We start from the raw sequence: 20934 nt of genomic DNA, 5'->3' as shown, positions 1-20934 counted from the left end.
GAGCACTCAGCAGACCCTGCCTTCACAAACCAGAATGATTTTATCCACCTGTGAAAGCCCATCAGTTAGAAATCCAGCTCCAAAATCACCCAAATCCCCTTGCTGCTGTTATATTACATCCCAGCCTTCATATTGTAAACAAAGAGTTAAAAATAAAGATATGATTTACACATCAGAACACTCAGCAGAACCTGCCCTCACTAGTCAGCATAAGAGGAACCACTTCTAATATCCCACAACCCAGTAATACAGCTCCAGACACAGCCATAACCACTGTAAAACCTGCTATTAGCTCTCTGCATTAGCCAAATAGTGTCGATACCAGTGAAGACTGTCAGCAGTTCCAGTGTAGTTATAGGAAAGTGTAAGTTTTTGATCTTCAACAGCAAAAACAACATCTCTGTTTGGAGTGAAGTGGAGACGTTTTCATCTGTTACCTACAATTTTTAAAGTAACTGTTACTGTTAAATTAACTGTGTTAATGATCAACCAACTACACAGAATACAAAAACCTAGCAACTGAATAATGTTAAAATGTTACTATACCACATGTTATTTGTAGTAAGTTTACTTTTAAGAGCTGAGAGCAGTAGGACAGTGAAAATGTTCATGTCAGCACTGACTGAGAGAAGAAGACACACTGAGTTTCAGCATGTCAGCATGTCAGTATGGCAGTGTGCTGATCATCTCTACTCCCTACACTCAATCAGCTCCTCCCCCTGACTGAACTGTGTGAGATCAAAGCAGAAATAAAAGCAGAACCACAATCAATAAACACATTTTCATCAAGAGCAGTTAAATAAATGCATGACAATAAAAACTCTTTATTCAGTAGGAGATGTAGCCACACAGGAAAAAAAAATCTCCAGTGTTGAATGAACTCTTTCAGTGTTCATTTGTGTTCATTTGAGCTTTGGTGTTCATTGAGATTCTGGTGTGTGAGCTCCAGTGCTTCTGTTCAGGAAACATTAACCACTTAAAATCTCAGTCTTTTACATACAAAGGCTTATTATTCATTAACTTCAGAGACTTCAGTACAAATTGGTCAAGGTATTTTTAGCTTTTAGAAGTGTGTTATAAAACTTTGGGCAGTCAGTGGCCATGTAAGGTATTAAAAGCAAAGGTTTTACCCTGGTGACTCTGCTGACTCCACAGTCAGCCTCCTGCAGTTGTTCATACACCAAAACTTAGATTAGGTCTATTCATGTCTAAAGCTGCAAAGTCTGTTAAAAACATGCAATTGCAGAAAGGTTGCATTAATCAAGCTTTGCAAAATATTTCCATTAACATTCTATACATAGTCATTGGTTCAGTGCATGGAAATTTTCTATTAATTTTCTTATTGGTAAGTAGCTTTAGTTAAACTTATTTCACCTGCCTCTACAGTTTCACCTTTGCTATATTTCCCCTTTCTCAGGATTAATGTGGATCCTGCCAGTTCCTAGAGGAGGACACACTCAGCAATGCCACTATTCCTATAGGAGTTAACTAACACAGCTCTTTCTTTAGAAGATTTTTGTTATATATAATCAATGCCCCCGCGACCCTGACGGAGAAGCAGCGGAGAATGGATGGATGGATCAATGCCTCTTTAAAGTCTTTGGAGTGAGGTACACTATAAGTCCTGGTGCCTCTGACATCACAGTGTGATATGTAACATAACTGTAACAAAAGTTACAGGTGCATTTGTAGGCTTGTTGTTTAGAACTGTGACATCACCATATTCAACCATCAAACATAAATATTTATGTGTGATGGTTAAATGTGGTGATGTCACAGTGGCACTCAGAACACAGCAGTACAAAGCAGTCTCTCTCTCTCACACACACACACACACACACACACACACACACACACACACACACACAAATGCAAACACATGCATACCACCTCTGGATTGTCAGTGGAACTGATGTTGATGACTTGATTAAAGAAATAATTGGCTGATTTGAGAAATGATTGATGAAGTCTTTCATACCAATAATGCAGTACAAATGCACAGATATCTCAGCCAGTGTTCTGTAATCTCTCCTGACTGAAAAGAATTGACGGATTAAAAATGCATGCATGCTCAGAACTACTGAGAATTAAATGTGTGTGTCTCCCCCTGCTGGCTTCACAGAGCTTTTACATGAATGTGATAATTGCTGGATCATGTAGCATTTGTTTCCTTAAAGTTTTGAAGTGTTTCCCTCATTACACCTCTGTAAACATTATTCGCCCTGAGAATGAACAGACATAGACACTGATCTAGGTTAGAACTGTTTTCCTAAATGTGGTCCTAAAGGTGGATGGAATATGTAGAGAATTAAGAATCATGTAGAATACATTATCAAACTGTGAGTTAGAAATGAACATAACATTCAACATTTCGATATGGACTGTATAATGAAACAAAAATAAAGTCAGACACATTGTAGTTTTAAGTTTGAATATTCATACTATATATGCATTTTCAGAGGAGATATTACTATTCATTTGTGTCCTTTTCACAGTATATCATGTTTCAACTTCTGCACAAATCTGCTGTTTCCACATAATTTATCATCGCTAAAATATCAGCTCGCATTGTCATTCTGAGCCTTCATTGTTCAGCTTCTAAGGTTTGTTAAATAATGAGCCATTGTCAGTTTTAGCTTTTGCTACAGTAAGGGGTTTTTGTACAGTGTAGGTGGGTTTCCTGTCACTGTGGGCCTCATGGCACAGTAGTAGAGTGCAGAGTCTGATACTGCAGCAGAGGAGATGATCAGATCCACTTTCTTCCGTTTTTTTGCATGTTCAATTGATATTCCAGGAACTGGAGGTGTAGCAGTAATAGGATTCCCTGAATATTCCAATATAAGGAACTGTGGAGGTGAACCTGAATACTGTCGATACCAGTGAAGACCATATTCAGTTCCATTGTAGTTACAGGAAAGTGTAACTTTTTGACCTTCAACAGCAAAAACAACATCTCTGTCTGGAGTGATGACGTCTTCAGCTCTGTTACCTACAATTTTTAAAGCAATTGTGTTAATGATTAACCACTTATACACAACACAATTCAGACCTCAGTACTCTGTCTACTTTTCAAAATCTCTAAAAGTTTACCTTTAAGAGCTGAGAGCAGAAGTACAGTGAAAATGATCATGGTGATCTGCACTGACTGAGAAAAGAACAAACACTGAGTTTAAGCTCCTCAATGTGTCAGCATGGCAGTGTGCTGATCATCTCTACTCTCTTCACACACTCAGCTCCTCCCCCTGACTGAAGAACTCATCTTACACTCTTACTCTGCTTTCCATAGTCTGATACAACCATCTGATCCTGCAGTTTATTTATTTTTATAAAATTCCATAAACATGAGTTCATTATTGGCGCTGTAAATGAATTGTTCACCTTGTAAACACTGATTAATAAAGCAGTCAATTGCGACACAACCAGTACCAGCACTAAAGATAACCTGTAAGAAACTCAGCTCGGGCCTGAGGAGGTTAAAGCAGAGGACCTTTTCTTGTGCAAGTTTGTTCTGAAGTCAGAAAAGCATTAAACTTTTTCTGAAGTGAATCAGTCTGATCAGTCATTTGAGTCTGATTCTGTAGCAGATGAGATCAGCAGATCCTTCTCAGTTTGAGCTTCACTTTAAATAAACTGTGTATCACATGCTGAGTATGTATTCACAATATGCTGTAATAGCAGGGTGCAACCTGGGTCTACTGCTGCTGCACCAGAGCCGGTATATGAGGAGCCTTGCCTCTTCTTATTTCCCCCATTTACATGAAAAAAAGGACTGCAAAACACCAGAGGGAACTTTCCTTTAATTTAAGAAAGTAGAAGGACGTATTTCACTAGAAAAGCAAATAAAACTTACCTGTATTTTTCTTTTTGTCTATAGTAAAAGGGTTTTGGGCAGCAATGTGCGAACATTACTGCTACTGAGTGCTGATTGGTTAGCGAGCAGAACAGCTCATTGGCTGTTCATTCTCACTGACATCATGAGCACAACAGAAACAGTCTGAAACACCAGATACTGTCCAGGACCAATACAACCCGACCTATCAGAAGCAAAGGTGACCAGTAATGCAGCAGTTAATACCCTCTATTCAGTTAAAGAAGGTTTGATTTTTCTTTCAAGAGCTGTGAAAAAATACCTAGGTTTTCAGAATGCTTATATCATGAACTCGTCACCACAGTGCAAATATATACTTTTGAGATTAAATGTAAGATGAATTTCTATTGAAGTCGGATATATTTTAATGTTAAAACACAGAAGCCCAGAAAATTATGAAAACTTAATACATTTTTTCTAATGCATTTGTGAAACCATAGATTGGGGTTGTTGCCACAATTGTAACAATAATTAGTTCCTACCTGTCCCTCTGTGCTCAATGCTGATGACAGTTATAAAAGTATATACAAATTATGAAGAATATTGTTTGTATCTTCTCAGTGGAAAACTGATGCTTTGCCAGGATCAAGTTTTTTTTTTCTCCAAGCACAATAACACTGCTGTAAATGTCCTATACCAGTTTAAAAGCTTGGCTAGAACCTTAAGTCATGTGGAGGTTCTTTTATCTTTAAAAATGTTCTTCATATTCCCACATCTTTACCAGAATGTTTCTATATAGAACTAATAATTGAAGTTTTTTTCTAATTCAATTTAAAAGGTTCTTCTATGACACAACAACTCTTTTTGGCAGCTTTATTTTTAGGATTGTATTTTTCACCTTGTAAACATTTAGCATCACAGCAGCCAATCCTAGAGCACGATCTCACCAGTGACACCACTGAAGACAGACTGTAAAAGACTGAGCTTCAAATATACATTTTTTTGGGTTATAGGGTTGCAATAGACTGATGGGAATTTATTCTAGCAGAGGAGATCAGCAGGTCCTCATGAGTTTGGATTACACTTCATATAAACTGCATACAATATCCTTACTTCAAATTGAGTGATACAGTTACATTCAGAATACGATGCATATGCAGATGTGTATTATAGAATCAAAGTCTTTTTTTCACGTCCTTTGAAATTCTTGAAACCCTTCTTCACAATATTCTAATGTCATGCCTCATTTCTTCATCTTGTGATAGTTTATTGTACAGATTAAAGGTTTAGTGTTCATTAATATCTCATTCCTTAGCATTGCCCATCAACTTGTAAGTGACCTTGTCCACAGTGTCTTAAAAAATCTTAAACTGGTCAAAGTAACTGCTGCATATGACCCTCTAACAGTCATTTGCTCTTTCATTTCTTTAACACCAACAGCAAACCAATTCAGTTTTTTTATATAACACTGGCTAAAATGATTCTCTTACAATGCATCCTCTGTCTTACTGTAAAAACCTTTGCTTTCTACAGTTATGAGAACATATGAACTCCACCCAGTCAAAAACAGGTCTTTTGAATGCTCTGTGTGTGAGTGAAGTGTGTTTTTGTACAGTGTAGCTGAGTTTCCTGTAACTGTGGGCACCAGAGCACAGTAGTACAGTGCAGAGTCTGACACTACAGTATGAGAGATGTTCAGATCCACACGTTTCATCTGTCTGTTTGCCTCTGCTGTCAGACGAAGAGCAGGGTCAGATCCGCCACCAACTTCAGTGAGAAAAAGGAGGAATTCTGGTCTGGATCCAGGATACTGACGATACCACTGCAAGCCTTGTACTGAAGTTGCATTGTAGTTACAGGAGAGAGTGACATGTCCTCCCTCCAGTACATGCTTTTCAGAGGAGAGTGGGTATATTCCATCTGCAGCAGTATTTCCTAGGAAGAAAAGAAAAAATAGAAGATCATGAGGTTTTTAAATCCTGTTTAATTGTTATGTGTGAGATGTATCTACAATCTGATGTTTTCAGGCTAAATGTATAAATGTATAATAAAACACTTATTGAGCATAAATGCACTACTAAATTACTCACCATCAAACTGAGTAAAGATCAGGAATACACAGAGCAACATCATGACTGATCTTCAGACAGACAAAATGATTGAAAGTCAGTTCTGAGTTTATTCTTAAAAGAGGCCAATACGATAATCTGACACAGACTCAGTTACCTGTTTTAGTTCAAAAGAAGACTAGAGTGCCACCTTCTGGTATAGTGATGCATAATCTAATGGATGGTTAATTAAGAAAACTAAGCTTTGTAGAAAGAGCTGTAGCCTACTGTAATTTCTTAATGAGAGTTTTATGTGAATGTAAATTGTTTGTCCCAGTCTATTTGTAATAATGTGTTTATATAGAGCAGAAGGCGCGATCATACATGTTTGGATTTAGATTAATATTTTTAATGAAGTTTATATGCAGTTAGTAGATTACTTAGCTGTGTTAAGGCAGAATGATGTAGTGCTGTAATCAAAATCTGTTTATTCAGATGATGTACATCAAGAGACATTAATATGTAGAAAGTGTTTATTAAAGTGTTTTTATGAGAAAATGTTTTAGGTATGAAAAAGGGAAAAACTGATAATGAATAAGAGGAAACTAATTGGTTAAAAAGGAGATGGACTGTTTTGGAGAAAGATTTTCCATCTTCATTTTTTACAGATGATATTGCCAATAACAAAGGATGCAGTGACTAGCAAGCCCCTTACAGCCACCACCAAGCCGATAACATCATGGCTGGACCTCCCCAGTATATTTATTGTACCACTTGAGAATTTTGTGGGGGAGTGCCAGCTTTACTTAGTTAAACACAGTTAGTTGTTTCAGTCTGAGGAAGCCTGAGAAATGTTATATTACATAATTGAAAGCAATCGTCTTTAAAAGTTTGTCCATGTTCTTTTATTCCAGATTATTGTCAGTTTTTTGATATTAGATTCCTTCTTGGAATTTGTCCTGTTATCCAGTACAGCCCATAAAATCATTTCATCAAATTCTGTTTAAATGTGAGTACATGAATTACAAGGTATGTCTTAACATATGCCTTGAACAAGTTCTGAAGGGGGATTAGAAGGGGGCTCCTGCAACTCTCAACACAGCAGTGAGACAAAGCTCAGCTAAGCACAGAGAATCCACCGACATTTTCTAGATGGCAGAGACACGCTGCATATGTGGCTGGGCATTCAGGCCATCACTGACTACAAAGTGACATCACGGTCTTGTGGGGGTGATGTCTCACTCCCAGATGCACTGGATGATTTCTGTGTGTGGTTTGAGGTGATGAACAAACAGCTATTGAGGAAGATCACTCCACTTCCCTCCAACCAAGTACTTCCACAGTATCCACTAACTATCTCCTAACATCCACACTAGATATTAGGCTACTCTTTCCAGAGTTGATACTCTGAAAGCTATTGGCCCTGACAACATATCTGGGTATCTTAGTGCTCAGGGGATGTTCTAACCAACATCTTCAGCATTTCTCTGAGACAGGCAGTTGTCTAAGAGGCATCAAAACAATGATCATCATCACACTCCACTGTACATCCATGGTTAAACTGTGGAGAGAGTCAAAAGCTCCAAGATGCTTGGACTCACCTTGAGAGTTGCTGGTGAACACCATTTCACAAATATTCACGCTTACTCATTCTGAGATCTTCAAAGAAGTTTGCTTCTTATATTAAACATGAATAGTAGTTACATATTTAGCTAATGGAAGGACAATTTAATGTTTGATACTATAAACAAAAACAATGTATTCTCTGTTGGAGAGTTCCACACACTCTGCAGCTGTACATATTACATGAATCTCTTATCATCAGCGTGAGCTGAGCTGAGTAGGTTTTTGTTGGAGTTGTGAGTGTTATGTAGTCACTGTGGGCTGCAGAGCGCAGTAATACACAGCAGAGTCACTCACACTCAGCTTCTGGATCATCAGTGGAGCTCTTCTTGTGCTGGAATTGAGACTGGAGTGAAATCTCTCTCTGAACTCTGCTGCTGTATCTCCAGCTCCATATGAATTTGTCAGTAAAATGTATTTTGGAGAGTGATGATCTTTCTGTTGGTACCACAGCAGAGTTGGATCTAAGTTTGTGGTGTTGTATTCACAATCTAAAGTCACTGTTTCTCTTTCAGATGCCCACTGCTGTCTTCTTGGCTGGAAAACTGTATCCTTTCCTCGACATTCTGTGAAGATATTAAAACATGTTAGTGTTAAAGCAATAATTTATTAATGGAGATCATACATTACCTAAACAACATGCAAGAAGTATTAACAGAGTCCTCAGAAAATGTGTCCTGGTAAAGCAGTTCATCATGCAACATCCGTCAACAGCAAACCATGCAAGCTGTTCTCTGTCTGTCTACCGTTAGGGTTGTTCTTCACTGAGGTACAGTACTTTTTTTTTTTTTGAAGGATGGAGGAGTATTTCTAAGGCTGGAAGCATGATAGATGTTGAAATATTTTCCAGTGATAGATGTTGAAATATCTCCCCCTGTTGGTGCATTTTATAAATAATGGACGTTGTCTGCTTCTTCATTTTTCATTCTGATTGAGCTCAAAAAGGGGAACGTATTATTAATATTATATTTTAGAACATATTTGTTCCATATGACACAAAGTATTCTAGAGTCTAAAAATGTTTTGAATTATTATTATAATGTAGTTTTTGTCCAACTTCTCAGGGTAACTTTCAGAAGTAAATAATGTTGAGGTTCTTCTCTAAAACCTAAGTCGACTAAATATAATGCAAACAACATTTTTATTTTTTATTTATTTTATTATTAAATGCAAACATGACAATTGAAGTGCAGAGTATAATGAGAATAACAATAACTGCTGTAAAACAGATGGACTGCATGGGTAAAGAGTGTAGATCCAAGGTGGTGTACCTAATAAAGTGCTCAGTGAGTGTTCACTGTCAGAAGAAAGAAAGGTAGCACTTTATAGTAAGGGTACTACCTGTATTGTTCATACTGGTGATCTACCTGTATGAATAATTAATCAGAAATTAATGAGTCATTATTCAGGAACAAATGAGCATGTCATATACACTGTGTGCACAATTATTAGGTGAATATTTTGACCATTTTATCAATTTTAGGCATATTTTCTAACTCCAAGCTGTATAAACTTGAATGCTTAATGGATTTAAGCATAGCAGGTGATGTGTATCTGTGTAATGAGGGAGGGTGTGGCCTAAGGAGGTCAACACCTATATCAAGGTGTGCATAATTATTAGGCAGCTTTTTTCTTTAGGCAAAATGGGACAAAAAAGAGATTGAACTGACTCTGAAAAGTTAAAAATGACCAAAAGTCTCTCAGAGGGATGCAGAACTCTTGAAATTGCTAAGATATTGGGGCGTGATCACAGAACCATCAAACGTTTTGTTGCAAATAGTCAACCGGGTAGCAAGAAACGTGCTGAGAAAAAAAGACGCAAAATAACTGCCAAGGATTTGAGAAGAATCAAGCATGAAGCTACCAGGAACCCATTATCTTCTGTCATATTCCAGAACTGCAACCTACCTGGAGTATCAAGAAGTACAAGATGTTCAGCGCTCAGAGACATGGCCAAGGTAAGGAAGGCTGAAACCTGACCACCACTGAACAGGACACATAAGCTGAAGTGTCTAGACTGGTCCAAGAAGAATCTGAAGACAGATTTTTCAAAGGTTTTATGGACTGATTAAATAAGAGTGACTCTTTATGGACCAGATGGACGGGCCTGTGGCTGAATCAGTAACGGGACAGAGCTCTACTTCGAGTCAGACGCCAGCAAGGTGGAGGTGGGGTACTGGTATGGGCTGGTATTATTAAAGATGAGCTGGTTGGACCTTTTCGGGTTGAAGATGGGCTCAAAAGCAACTCCCAAGCCTACTGCCAGTTTCTAGAAGACACTTTCTTTAAGCAGTGGTACAGGAAGAATCTGCATCTTTCTTTTTGAATGACGAAGAATGACGATGATGCATCCAAGTACTCCTCTGCATGGCTAGCCAGTAAAGGCATTAAAGATGAAAAACTTATGACATGGCCCCCTTCCTCACCTGACCTGAACCCAATTGAGAACTTGTGGGCAATTCTTAAACGGGAGATTTACAGTGAAGGAAAACAGTACACCTCTCTGAACAGGGTCTGGGAAGCTGTGGTTGCTGCTACACAAAAAGTTGATCGTCAACAGATCAAGAAACTGACAGACTCCATGAATGGAAGGCTGTTCACTGTTATTGAAAAGAAGGGGGGGCTATATTGGTCACTAGTTTTTATTATTTCTCAGAAATGTTCATTGGAAAGCTTTGAGTTGTTTGTTTATAATTCTCACTTGAACAGATGACAATAAAAAAGTGAGATGGGAAAATGTGTGTTTTTCATTTAGCTGCGTAATAATTCTGCACCATTATAGTTGCCCAATAAATGTGCACATATAGATATTCTCCTAAGAAAGCCAAAACTTCACTTTTACTGTCTTAAACATTCATGTTTGAGGTTTATTAACATTTTGGATTAACCGAGAGCACTGTAGCTGGTCATTAATAAAAATAATCCTCAAAAATAAGACTTGCCTAATAATTGTGCACACAGTGTATTAACAACCACAAGATTAAAGATTAAATTACTGTGACGAATGCATGTAGTAATGAATGAAGATCGAGATAATAAAGGCTTTCTTCAACATCGACTTTGTCAGGAATTCATGTGGTAATAAGAGATTTTATTGTCACAAGATCTCCTTTAGACACAGTGCTCTTTTAACTCACATGTTGATACACAGTGCCTCACAATAGACAATGGTTTATGGCCAACTTGGAGATATAATCCCTCCAGCGGGTCCTAGGACGACCCCGGGGTCTTGTCCCGGTAGGCCGTGCCTGGAACACCCCCACTGGGAGGTGTCCAGGGGGCATCCGGATCAGATGCCCGAGCCACCTCAGCTGGCTCCTCTCAATGTGGAGGAGTAGCGGCTCCTCTATTACATAACGTGTAGCCCACCACCCGACGAAGAAATCTCATTTCCGCCGCTTGTATTCTCAATCTCATACTTTCGGTCATTACCCACAGCTCATGACTATAGGTGAGGGTTGGGATGTAGATAGACCGGTAAACAGACAGAATACAGTTCATTATAGGAACATTTAATTAAAATTCATCTTCTGTGGCTCTGTAAGTGCAGGAAACAGTAACATCATCCTTCAGTGAGATGTGCTTTTCTGCTGTCCTCTGTATGAGCTGATATTTTCTCTGAAAAAAAAGAAACAGACTGGAAGCGTGAACTGGAAGCTGAGTGGGATCAGTGTAGTTATGAACCACTGAGACAAAGGCATCTGTTACAAGATAGTAAAATAACTTAATATTCATTTTAATTGTTATATTAACACATTTCAACATTTATCTTATAAAATAAAATATCATTAAGCATGTTTGGTATTACTGTGTTTCTTCAGTAGCAGAAGCAGTTTTTCTGTTTAATTATTTTTGTAATTTAAGTTTGAGTTTAAGTTTAAGTTTTTGTAGTTTAATTAAGTTTTTGTAAAGCATCTCAATGACTTTGTTTCACTGGGCTCCAAAATCTCTAAGAGCACAGTAGTGCAGAGCTGAATCTACCAGTCTTAGCTCTCTAACTCTGAGCTCAGTAGATGAACTGGATGCAGTAGATGAAAATCTATCATCTGAAGTGTCTGCATAAGAACTTTGTTGTCGAGCACCTTTATATGATACATATTGTAGCGCTCTGTTAGGAGACTGTCTGTACCAGTACAGCATAATGTGTTGATTACTTGTCTCAAAAGAGCATTTTAATGTAACAGGTTCTCCCTCCTTAATAAAAACATCAGTCTTCTGATCTTCTGATGGTCCAATTTGATTAGCACCCAACACACCTGAAAGAAAAAGAAGTATTAAAATAATATTTAAAATTTTAGGAAATTGTCATTATCTAAATATTTCTGAGCACATCTTCACAGTGAGTACCTGATGTGATGATGAGGATGATGAGGAAGTTTCTCTTCATTGTGAATATGATCAGATGGAGTCAGTAGTGTGTTTAAGCTCTCAGTGTTCTAATGCTGATCTGTGTGTTAGTGTGAATCTCTCTGAAGTGAGTGCAGTTATGAGAAACTACAACAGGAAACTCCTGCTCTGGGGAGCTGCTCCACTGAGCTTTCTGTCTTTGTGGAAGATCAAAGCATAAAAAAAAAAAAAAAAAAAAAATCTAAAAAGTTGGTGACACTGCAAAATGTAATTAAAAAAACAGAATGCAACTACTTATTAACAGTTATTTGTATACAGAGCTGATACTGAATGTGTGTAAAGGCCACAGAGAAATAACTGTTCATACCATTAAAAGTAATAAATAAATAAAGGCACATACAAACAGTTTGACTGTTGATCATTTACACATATATGCGTGTTTGCAGTCATACATGTTTTAGACTGAAAGTAATATAAAAGGAATGACTTTAGATCATACATTTGTTTTGAGAGTTGAACATGTTGTTGTCGTGTTTTACAACATTTTACTTATGTTTTCTAGTTGTTCCAGCAGCAGGTGTTAGTGGTGTCTTTATCTGGGTTTGTGGTTCACTGATATCATGGTGTAGTGAGGAAATAAGTTTTTGTACAGCCTCTCAGGGACTTTGTATCACTGGGTCTACTCTAAGAGCACAGTAGTAGATCGCAGAGTCTGTGAGCTTTAGGCCACTGATAGTAAGTCCAGTAGATGTATCAGTTGTTTTTGCTTCAAGTCGAGGGTCAGTGGGGGTGCTCTGGCTACTACTGTATGATTTTGCTCCTTTAAACAGTAAATAATCTGGAGCTTCATTAACACGCTGCCTGTACCAGTAAAGCCAAATAAAATTATTGCTTGACTCATATGAGCATTTCAGAGTAACAGCATCTGTTTCCTTTTTGACAAGTTTGGTATCTTCTTCCTTCGGACCAATTGTGTCTGCAAAAACACCTGAATTAAGAAAAGAAAATTGGTAGAAAAAATTAGTATTAAACAATATATTTAATATCACATTTAAAGTAACTGCATCTACATGTACATAAATTATTAGTTTACCTGATGAGACAAAGAAATAAAGTGTTATGTATCTCTCCATGTGCAGTATGATTCCAGTCATTTTGGAACACAGTGGTCTCTGTGTATGAAAGTGGTCTCTGTGTATGAACGTGGTCTCTGTGTATGAGAGTGGTCTCTATGTTTAGTCATTTACATGAGAAAATTAGACTCTTGGAAACCCACCCAGGAAGTGCCTGTATTGAAGCATCACAGCATGTGACAGGCTGCTCTGTGCGTAAGTAACTATGAACTGAGTTACTGGTTCAGTATAGAACAGCTGTTATATTTATAGAGTCACTGATGATCTTCCTGATTTTAACTGTTCACCACATCTTAGAATAAGAGTGACCACATAAAATTATTAAATTTTGAAATTATATTTTGCTTTTCCAGTGAGTCACTCCAGGGAATGATGTCTTCAAATGATCCCTGCCATCATTTTATGAAAAGCAGAAACTTTAGAAGCCAGCGCATGTGGTGCTTGACAGAACCTATCAGCCCGTTATGTATAATAAAGGCATTTCAGTCCAGACTGTTTTATCCAAAGTTACCTCATAATATTCATTTTTCAAGGTAATTATTGAGAAGACTGTTGTGTCATGTACCACTGGCATTTCCTCCTTGTGGAGGTGTCAGTCATTAGTTTTATCACTGCTCTGCTTGAGTCTCACAGATCATCACATGCAATTCAAATTCCTCCTGACTTCCTCAAATTCCTCATTTTTCAGAATGAACACGGCTTAACTGGGCAGGTAACTCAACTGATGCACAGCCTCAGTGTGAGTGCTGGATAGTCTCAGCACACAGAATGCAGTCAGCTCAAGCTCCTGGCTGTAAGTGAAGAACACGGACTTCAGGTAAATAAATCTTATGAACTGGGTAAGGCTCAGAGCTCTGCCAAGGTAGTTTACAATGGACATTTTTCCTATTTGGTGATTTATGAAATTATATATAAGAGTGGTGATTTATGTGCTGAACTCTTCACATGAGGGAGGAAGTCAGGAAGTCCTTCTGTAGCTCCATAACAGCACAAAGCTTCACTCAAGACTAAGAACTGAACCACCAGAACAATGCAAAACAAATTGTGTTATTCACAAAGACGCTGTAATTACATGAAAGCATGAAGCCTCTCCAAAAGCATATTAAGACACCTTTACAGACAAATATATTATTACTTTATGGTTGCATAGATTGTACATGAATGCACTTTAATAAAGAACAATGATTATTTAAATGTTCATTATTGTTAGTAATTATAATAATACTGATAGTAATACTGTAGATAGTAATAACCACTGTAGCCAACAGACTCTGATATACACCTGAGGTTTTTGTATGAGGGATATGTTGTTGCCACAGTGGACATCAGAGCACAGTAGGGTCAGAAACATGCAGCTTCTAAATTGTCTACTTTAATATGTCCTTGCATATAATGTTAAGTAGAAGAAACTGAGGAGATTTCTTTGTTGGGGTGACTAATCAACAATGTTGTACTTGCAATTTAAACCTTCTGCATGTCCTTCAGGGGCCATCAGTATTCCTACAGCAGAATCTTGTCCCCTGCAGATGGAAAAATCACAAGAATATTAAAGGATGTCTTTCACAGTAAATATTTTTAAGTGTGTCTATGGGAATTTGTGCCCTTACAGTCAAAAGAGTATGTGGAAGGTCAGGCACAGAAGACCTGGCTCACAATCACCATTTCAATTAATCCTAAATGTGTTCAGTGGGCAGGGCTCTGTGCAGGCCACTGGTGTTCCTCCACACCAAATTCATCAAACCATGTGTTATGAACCTCGTTTTGTGTACAGGGGCACAATGTGTGTGATTCATTACCCCAGAGAACTCAATTCCACTGCTCTAGAGACCTGTGGCAGTGTGCTTTACACCACTCCAGCCAGCGCTTTGCATTGTGCTAGGTGATCTTAAGCTTGTGTGTAGCTACAATGGCCATGTAGGGCTGTAAATGTTCATTACAATAATGAAAAAAAGTTTTAGCCGTTGCTATAATAAGACGTTTTTGTACCGTGTAGCTGGGTTTCCTGTCACTGTGGGCTACAGGGCACAGTAGTAGAGTGCATAGTCTGATACTGCAGCAGAGGAGATCAACAGATCCACACGCTTGTTGTCTTTATCCATTTCAGCAGACATGCGAGGAGGAAGAGGATCACTCTTAGTCCCTTGTACGTAAATGTACAAAAGAAACTCTGGTCTGGATTTGGGAAACTGACGATACCACTGAATAGCATCACCAAAATTAGTGGTACTGTAGTTGCAGGAGAGAGTAACATTATCACCCTCTGAAACATGCAGTTCCCCTGAGATATGCAGCTCCACCCATAATACAGCTGTGTCATGTTCGGCTCCTCCCATTCCACCATGTGCTTTTTGTTTACCTTTTGATCTTACATGTGCCTTTGTTTTGTTTCAGTCCAACCCCCTTGTTGTCTGACTCCTCCCCTGATTGTTACCACCTGTTTCCCACCTGTCCCTCGTCTGGCTGTTATACAAGCCCTGTGTTTGCCCTGGTCTGTGTTGGTCTTTGTTTGATATTTGTTCGGTGTGAAGCATTTGGATTTCTGTTGATCTCTTTATGTCTTTCCCTCCATTTCTCCGTGTTGGCTCATTAAACCTGGGCTGTCTTGACCCTGATTTTGGGTTTGCCCATAATAAATCTTGCTTGTCTCTGCACATGCGTCCACCTCAACATCCCTCCCCATTGTTACAAGATGATATGCTTAATCACTCTGCCACAGCTCAAATCTGTTTGCAAGCCTGTTTACAATTGGATTTTACTGTTAGTGAGGCACTGCTGTCAATCAATTGCAGTGGGTAGAACATCAGGAGAGATGTGGCAGTGCTGGTGCTTTACTGGACACCTGGGAGGTAGCAAAATACATTCATTCATGTGCTATTACTAAATTTCTTTTAATCAAATTCATGAAAATACTTTCAGATTACTTTTTATGTTCATAACAGAGACATACTGAACAAAGTTTTACTGAAGTATGCTTGGATCTTACTGAGAAGTATACAGAAAAATAGTACTACTTGTAATTAATGTGTCACGATTGGCTCCTCCCACTCCATGTGCATTTGTTTTCATTTTGTAACTCCGCCCTTGATTGTGTTCACCTGTCCCTCCCGTGTATTTAAGCCCTGTGTTTGCCCCTTGTGTTTGCCGGTCTTTGTATTGGTCTTTGTTTGATGTCTCGGTCTCTGTTTGCTGGTTATTCCGGTTTATGTCATGTCTGTCCCCCAATCTGTCCGTGTTGGCTACATGAACCTGGACTGTCTCGACTATGACCCTGGATTTGCCCTTAATGAAAGTCGCTTACCTCCGCACATGCGTCCACCTCATCGCTCCACGTTACATAATGTTGTGATCATGATATAGAAGATAGAATCATTTGTCACTGTGTTTGCACACTGTGAAATTAGACCTCTGCATTTTATCCATCCATGCAGTGAAACACCCACATACATGTACACTAGCAAACACACACACTAGGAGCCAGTGAACACTTGCCTGGAGCAGTGGGCAGCTCTATCCACCAGTAGCCAGGGAGCAACTGAGGGTTAGGTGCCTTGCTCAAGGGTACTTCAGTCATGGGTTGTCAGCCAAGGGGATCAAACCGGCAACCTTCCGGTCACAGGGCTGGCTCCCTAACCTCCAGCTCACGACTGCCCATGTGGGACAGCTATCAGTTTTGTTCTTGCTCTGTTTGAATCTCTCAGATCAACACATGCAAAATCAATTTCCTCCTGACTGGACCCCAATGATCTGAAATATTCACAAAGTGTTGATCATGTCAGTCTTAAGGAGCCATTCAGACAAACAGCCTAACACTGGGATCAGCCTGGATGGAAATGTTCTCAGAGTGCTTTAGCAGGATGGACACAGCTGACCCAGAGCTGATGCTCAATTTCAGTGACAAACAGCCTCAATGTGAGGTCTGAATAATCAAGTCATACAAAATGCAGTCAGCTCACTCTGCTGTAAGTGAAGGACCCAGACTTAAAGTAAATCAATCTACTGCAATGAGCAAGGCTGTAACTACTGAGGTGAGTTTAACATGAGATTTTTTTTAGTGTAAATGTAATTCTTTGTGGCTGCATTTTTTAATTTAGTGTGACTAGGTTGTACTGATTCTTAAACACTCAAGTGTTCTTCTTTCTTTTCTTTTTCCCAGCTGCAGGTGCTACCACAAACTTTATCTGTGCTTGTTCTTCACTGATGACAAAGTGTGATAAAGAAATAACTTTGATCTTCTGTGGTTTGAGGAGCTTCTTATACGTCTTTGAGTTTTTGTACAGCCTCTCAGGGACTTTGTATCACTGGGTCTACTCTAAGAGCACAGTAGTAGAGTGCAGAGTCTGTGAGCTTTAGGCCACTGATAATAAGTTCAGTAGATGTATCAGTTGTTGTTGCCTCGAGTCGAGTGTCAGCTGGAGTGCTCTTGTAGCTGCTATATGATTTTGCGCCTCTATACAGTAAATACTGTGGTGCTCTGTTAAAGCGCTGTCTGAACCAGTAAAGCAAAATATCACTGCTGGTTGACTCATAAGAACATTTCAGAGTAACGTTGTCTGTTTCTTTACTGATAATGCTGCCATCTTCCTCCCTCGGTCCAATTTTATCTCCAAATACACCTGAATTAAGAAAAAAGAATAAGTGTTTCATGCTAAAGTTTTTAAAAGGCAGAGTCACTGAAATACATGGACATTCATTAGCCGTTCATTACCTGATGCTACAGTGATAATCAGTGGTATGAATCTCCTCATGTGCAGTAAGTTGTGTAGTTGAGGCATTTTGGAACAGAGCTGTGTGAGGTCTGTCTGTGTAATAGTGGTGATTTATGTGCTGAACTCAGATGAGGAAGTAAGTCAGGAAGTGCTTGTTTTGCAATATAACAGCACAGATCTTCACTCAGCAGCATCTGTGACTATGAACTGAACCACCATAACAATACAGAGCAATTCCAGTGTTATTCACAAAGGCAATGTATTTTATATTAGAGAATGATGCTTCTCCATGAACACAGCTTTAAGTGCAAGAAGGCTGTGTTCTTAAAACCCTTATAAACACAAATAAATATTACATATTTAAGATTTCTTGACTGGCTTATACACATGTGAAAAATTGCGACAATGCATTGTTGAAATGGTCGCTGTTGTAAATAAAGATTTTTTCTTGAAGTTAAAAAAAGAAACAATCACTTTTCCAATCTGACTATATATAAATAGTGACTGCAGGTAACAGACTCACTGACTTCCATCTGATGGTTTTGTATGAGGGATGCACGTGTTGTCATCACAGTGGACATCAAAGCACAGTGATACACAGTAGAGTCAGAAATGTGCAGGTTCTGGATTGTCAGTGGAACTAAACTGGAATTGGAATCTAAATATGCACTAAATCTGTCTTTAAACTCCAGTCCAGTGTGTCCTTGTCCAAAAGTTCAATTCATCAGAACAAACTGAGGAGATGCTTTACTCTGTTGTTTGTACCATAAGAGATACGGTGACTGATCAACAGTGCTGTACTTGCAGCGTAAAACTGCTGCATCTCCTTCATTGGCAGAGATTAATTCTGTAGATTGTTTTACAGAGTCTCGTCCCCTGCAGACTGAAAAAAAGAAATAATAACAACAGCAAAAGAAAGACTTTAAAAGTAGTGCATATTAATTTTTTGATGTAATTTATTATAAATAACAGCCTCGTACCAGAATATAGTGCACCTGACAGCACTGCTATTTTCACCAGATGGTCCATTGTTAAGAACAGTCTCAGCATTTTTACTTTTAAATTCTCTGCTATTGTTTCTTATCTGAACTGAAATAAACAGAAGCTCAGCCTCTGAGCAGATTCTCAGCTGTGCTCACATCATGCTTACATCACTGCTGCCCTCTTGTGTTTGATCAGCACAATGTGTATATAAACTATAGACAGAGTCAATATTGTACTATATGATAGTGTTTCACTGCCTAAAAGAAGTCATCCTGATTCATCGTCATATTAAAAATGAAGAAGTCATAATGATGAGACAGTGATGAAGACTAAAAAACAGAATAATGTATTTAATTCAAACTCAATTCATTTGCTTCATTTGTTTCTTTCAAGATCTTTAGTAAACGTGTGATTAAATAATACTAAAACTCTTCTTCTCAGTAATATCAGTTATAAAGTCCCTTCACATCATATTAGAATCTCACCTATAGACAAAAAAAGTTTCAGAGTTTAAAGTTTGTTAGCGGCAGAGTTCACAGCAGAGTATTACACTACAGAGACATACAGGTTCTGGATCAATAAGCTTGTTGAAGAATGATAATGTGGTTTATGTCTGTCTCTGTTAAAATCAGATTTATTAAAACCAACACTGAATCTGTTCAGTACTGATTTATAGCAACATTGTTGGATGATTATGATGATCAGGTCTTAACAAGAAACTTACCAAGAAAGTAAATAATTTAATTTGACATTGTTTCCCGTATAAATAAGGACCACAATCATTTTCCCTCTTCAGGAATGTTTTCATTCTGACACTGAGGAATGCTGAAGTTTTTTGGAGAGGAATTGAGATGAAGAGACATTGTAGCGCTGCAACCTTGTGGTAGTTGGCTTATGTCCACATTTTCTGTATACAGTCTTGTTTTCACTGGGGATAAATTGTTTGATAAACAGCAGCATGTGCTAAGAGTCTTCTTCTTCTGTTGTAAAGCATCCAAAGGTTTTATCATTGTAGCCACACAGTCTGTAGACTATATATAATCTGAGTTGAGCTGCAACATCTACACAGGTTTTTGTACAATGTAGCTGGATTTCCTGTCATTGTGGGCTGCAGGGCACAGTAGTAGAGTGCAGAGTCTGATACTGCAGCAGAGGAGATTATCAGATCCAGACGCTTTACGTTCTTCTGAACTTCAGTAGATAAACGAGGATGAGAAGAATCTGCTGTCTGATTTTGGCCTGATTCCATCACTAGAACAAGGAACTCAGGTGCTGCACCGGTATTCTGGCGATACCACTGTAGATTGTTCATAGACACTTTATAGTCATAATTACAGGAGAGTCTAACAGTTTGCTTCTCTTTACCACTCACAGCAGAAGATGTAGGAGTAACACTGTCTTGTTTGCTGGAACCTGAAAAATTTTTTCACATTGATTCAACAATTAAAAATTTGAAAACAATTGGAATCTTACTTCCATGAATACAACTAAAGAACATTTGACAAACAAATATAATGCTTAAAGAAGACATGTTGAATAAATGAAGCTAAAATCCTACCTGTGAGTGCTGTAAAAAGCAGTAGTGAACAGAGAAACATTGTGCTCTACTTTCCTTTCCTGGAAGCTGCACTGTAGCATTCTGTTTTACCTTCAACTACTCCATCCTGCCATTTTTGTTAGCCAATCAGAATGCAGTACAGTCTGCTGTGTACAGGAGAGTGCAGGCAACTTTTTACATTACATTTTTTAATACATTTAAGCAAAGCAATGAGTTATACTCACAATTAACTCACACAGTTAATCCAGTTTTATGATGTCTGACATGTATTTTTTTATAACAATATAGCAAATATCAGTGAAACTGAAAAAAGATGTAAAAAAAAACTATTTTCATTCTACAAAAATATGGTTTAAAATGTGTCTCTTAGGAAACATCTGTCTCTACTTGACAGTTGACTTTAAGTAAGTTGGACATATTATCTTATATTAGATTTTACCCAAACTCTCCTCTACTGCGTACGTCATCTTAAACATTTATAACAAACTATTGTGTCTAGTCCATCATTTTGTTCATGTCATTTTACAACACATCTGAGCATAATCATATTCAATACTGAATAACAATGTTTTCTGTAAGCTGGTAATCCTGTTTTCAATGAGGCTGTGTAGCCTTTTACATGTATTAATGTACTGATATAAAATACATTGTCACAGGTTATTTAGGGTTTTTCCCACAAAATCAGCTATTCTGATACAATATTACCAAGGAGCAGCTAAATGAGTCA

General features: G+C 38.2%; 1 long non-coding RNA gene and 1 gene segment (V, D, J or C); both read right to left on the bottom strand.

Moving 5' to 3' along the window:
* Positions 1-2333: 2333 nt before the first annotated feature.
* On the bottom strand, positions 2334-3169 carry LOC119261849. The segment is given in 2 exon segments: positions 2334-2989; positions 3091-3169. Coding segments are annotated over 2 exon segments (387 nt in total).
* Positions 3170-18984: 15815 nt separating this feature from the next.
* LOC119261877 lies at positions 18985-20279 on the bottom strand. Its single transcript, XR_005129237.1, has 2 exons — positions 20208-20279; positions 18985-20062 (listed from the first exon to the last, which is right to left on the bottom strand). It is a non-coding gene; the product is annotated as an uncharacterized LOC119261877 (long non-coding RNA).
* Positions 20280-20934: the final 655 nt, after the last annotated feature.

The sequence above is a fragment of the Pygocentrus nattereri genome, chromosome 2, assembly GCF_015220715.1.
Source record: "Pygocentrus nattereri isolate fPygNat1 chromosome 2, fPygNat1.pri, whole genome shotgun sequence".
Classification (NCBI taxonomy): domain Eukaryota; kingdom Metazoa; phylum Chordata; class Actinopteri; order Characiformes; family Serrasalmidae; genus Pygocentrus; species Pygocentrus nattereri.
This window is presented reverse-complemented; position numbering and strand designations above follow the sequence as displayed.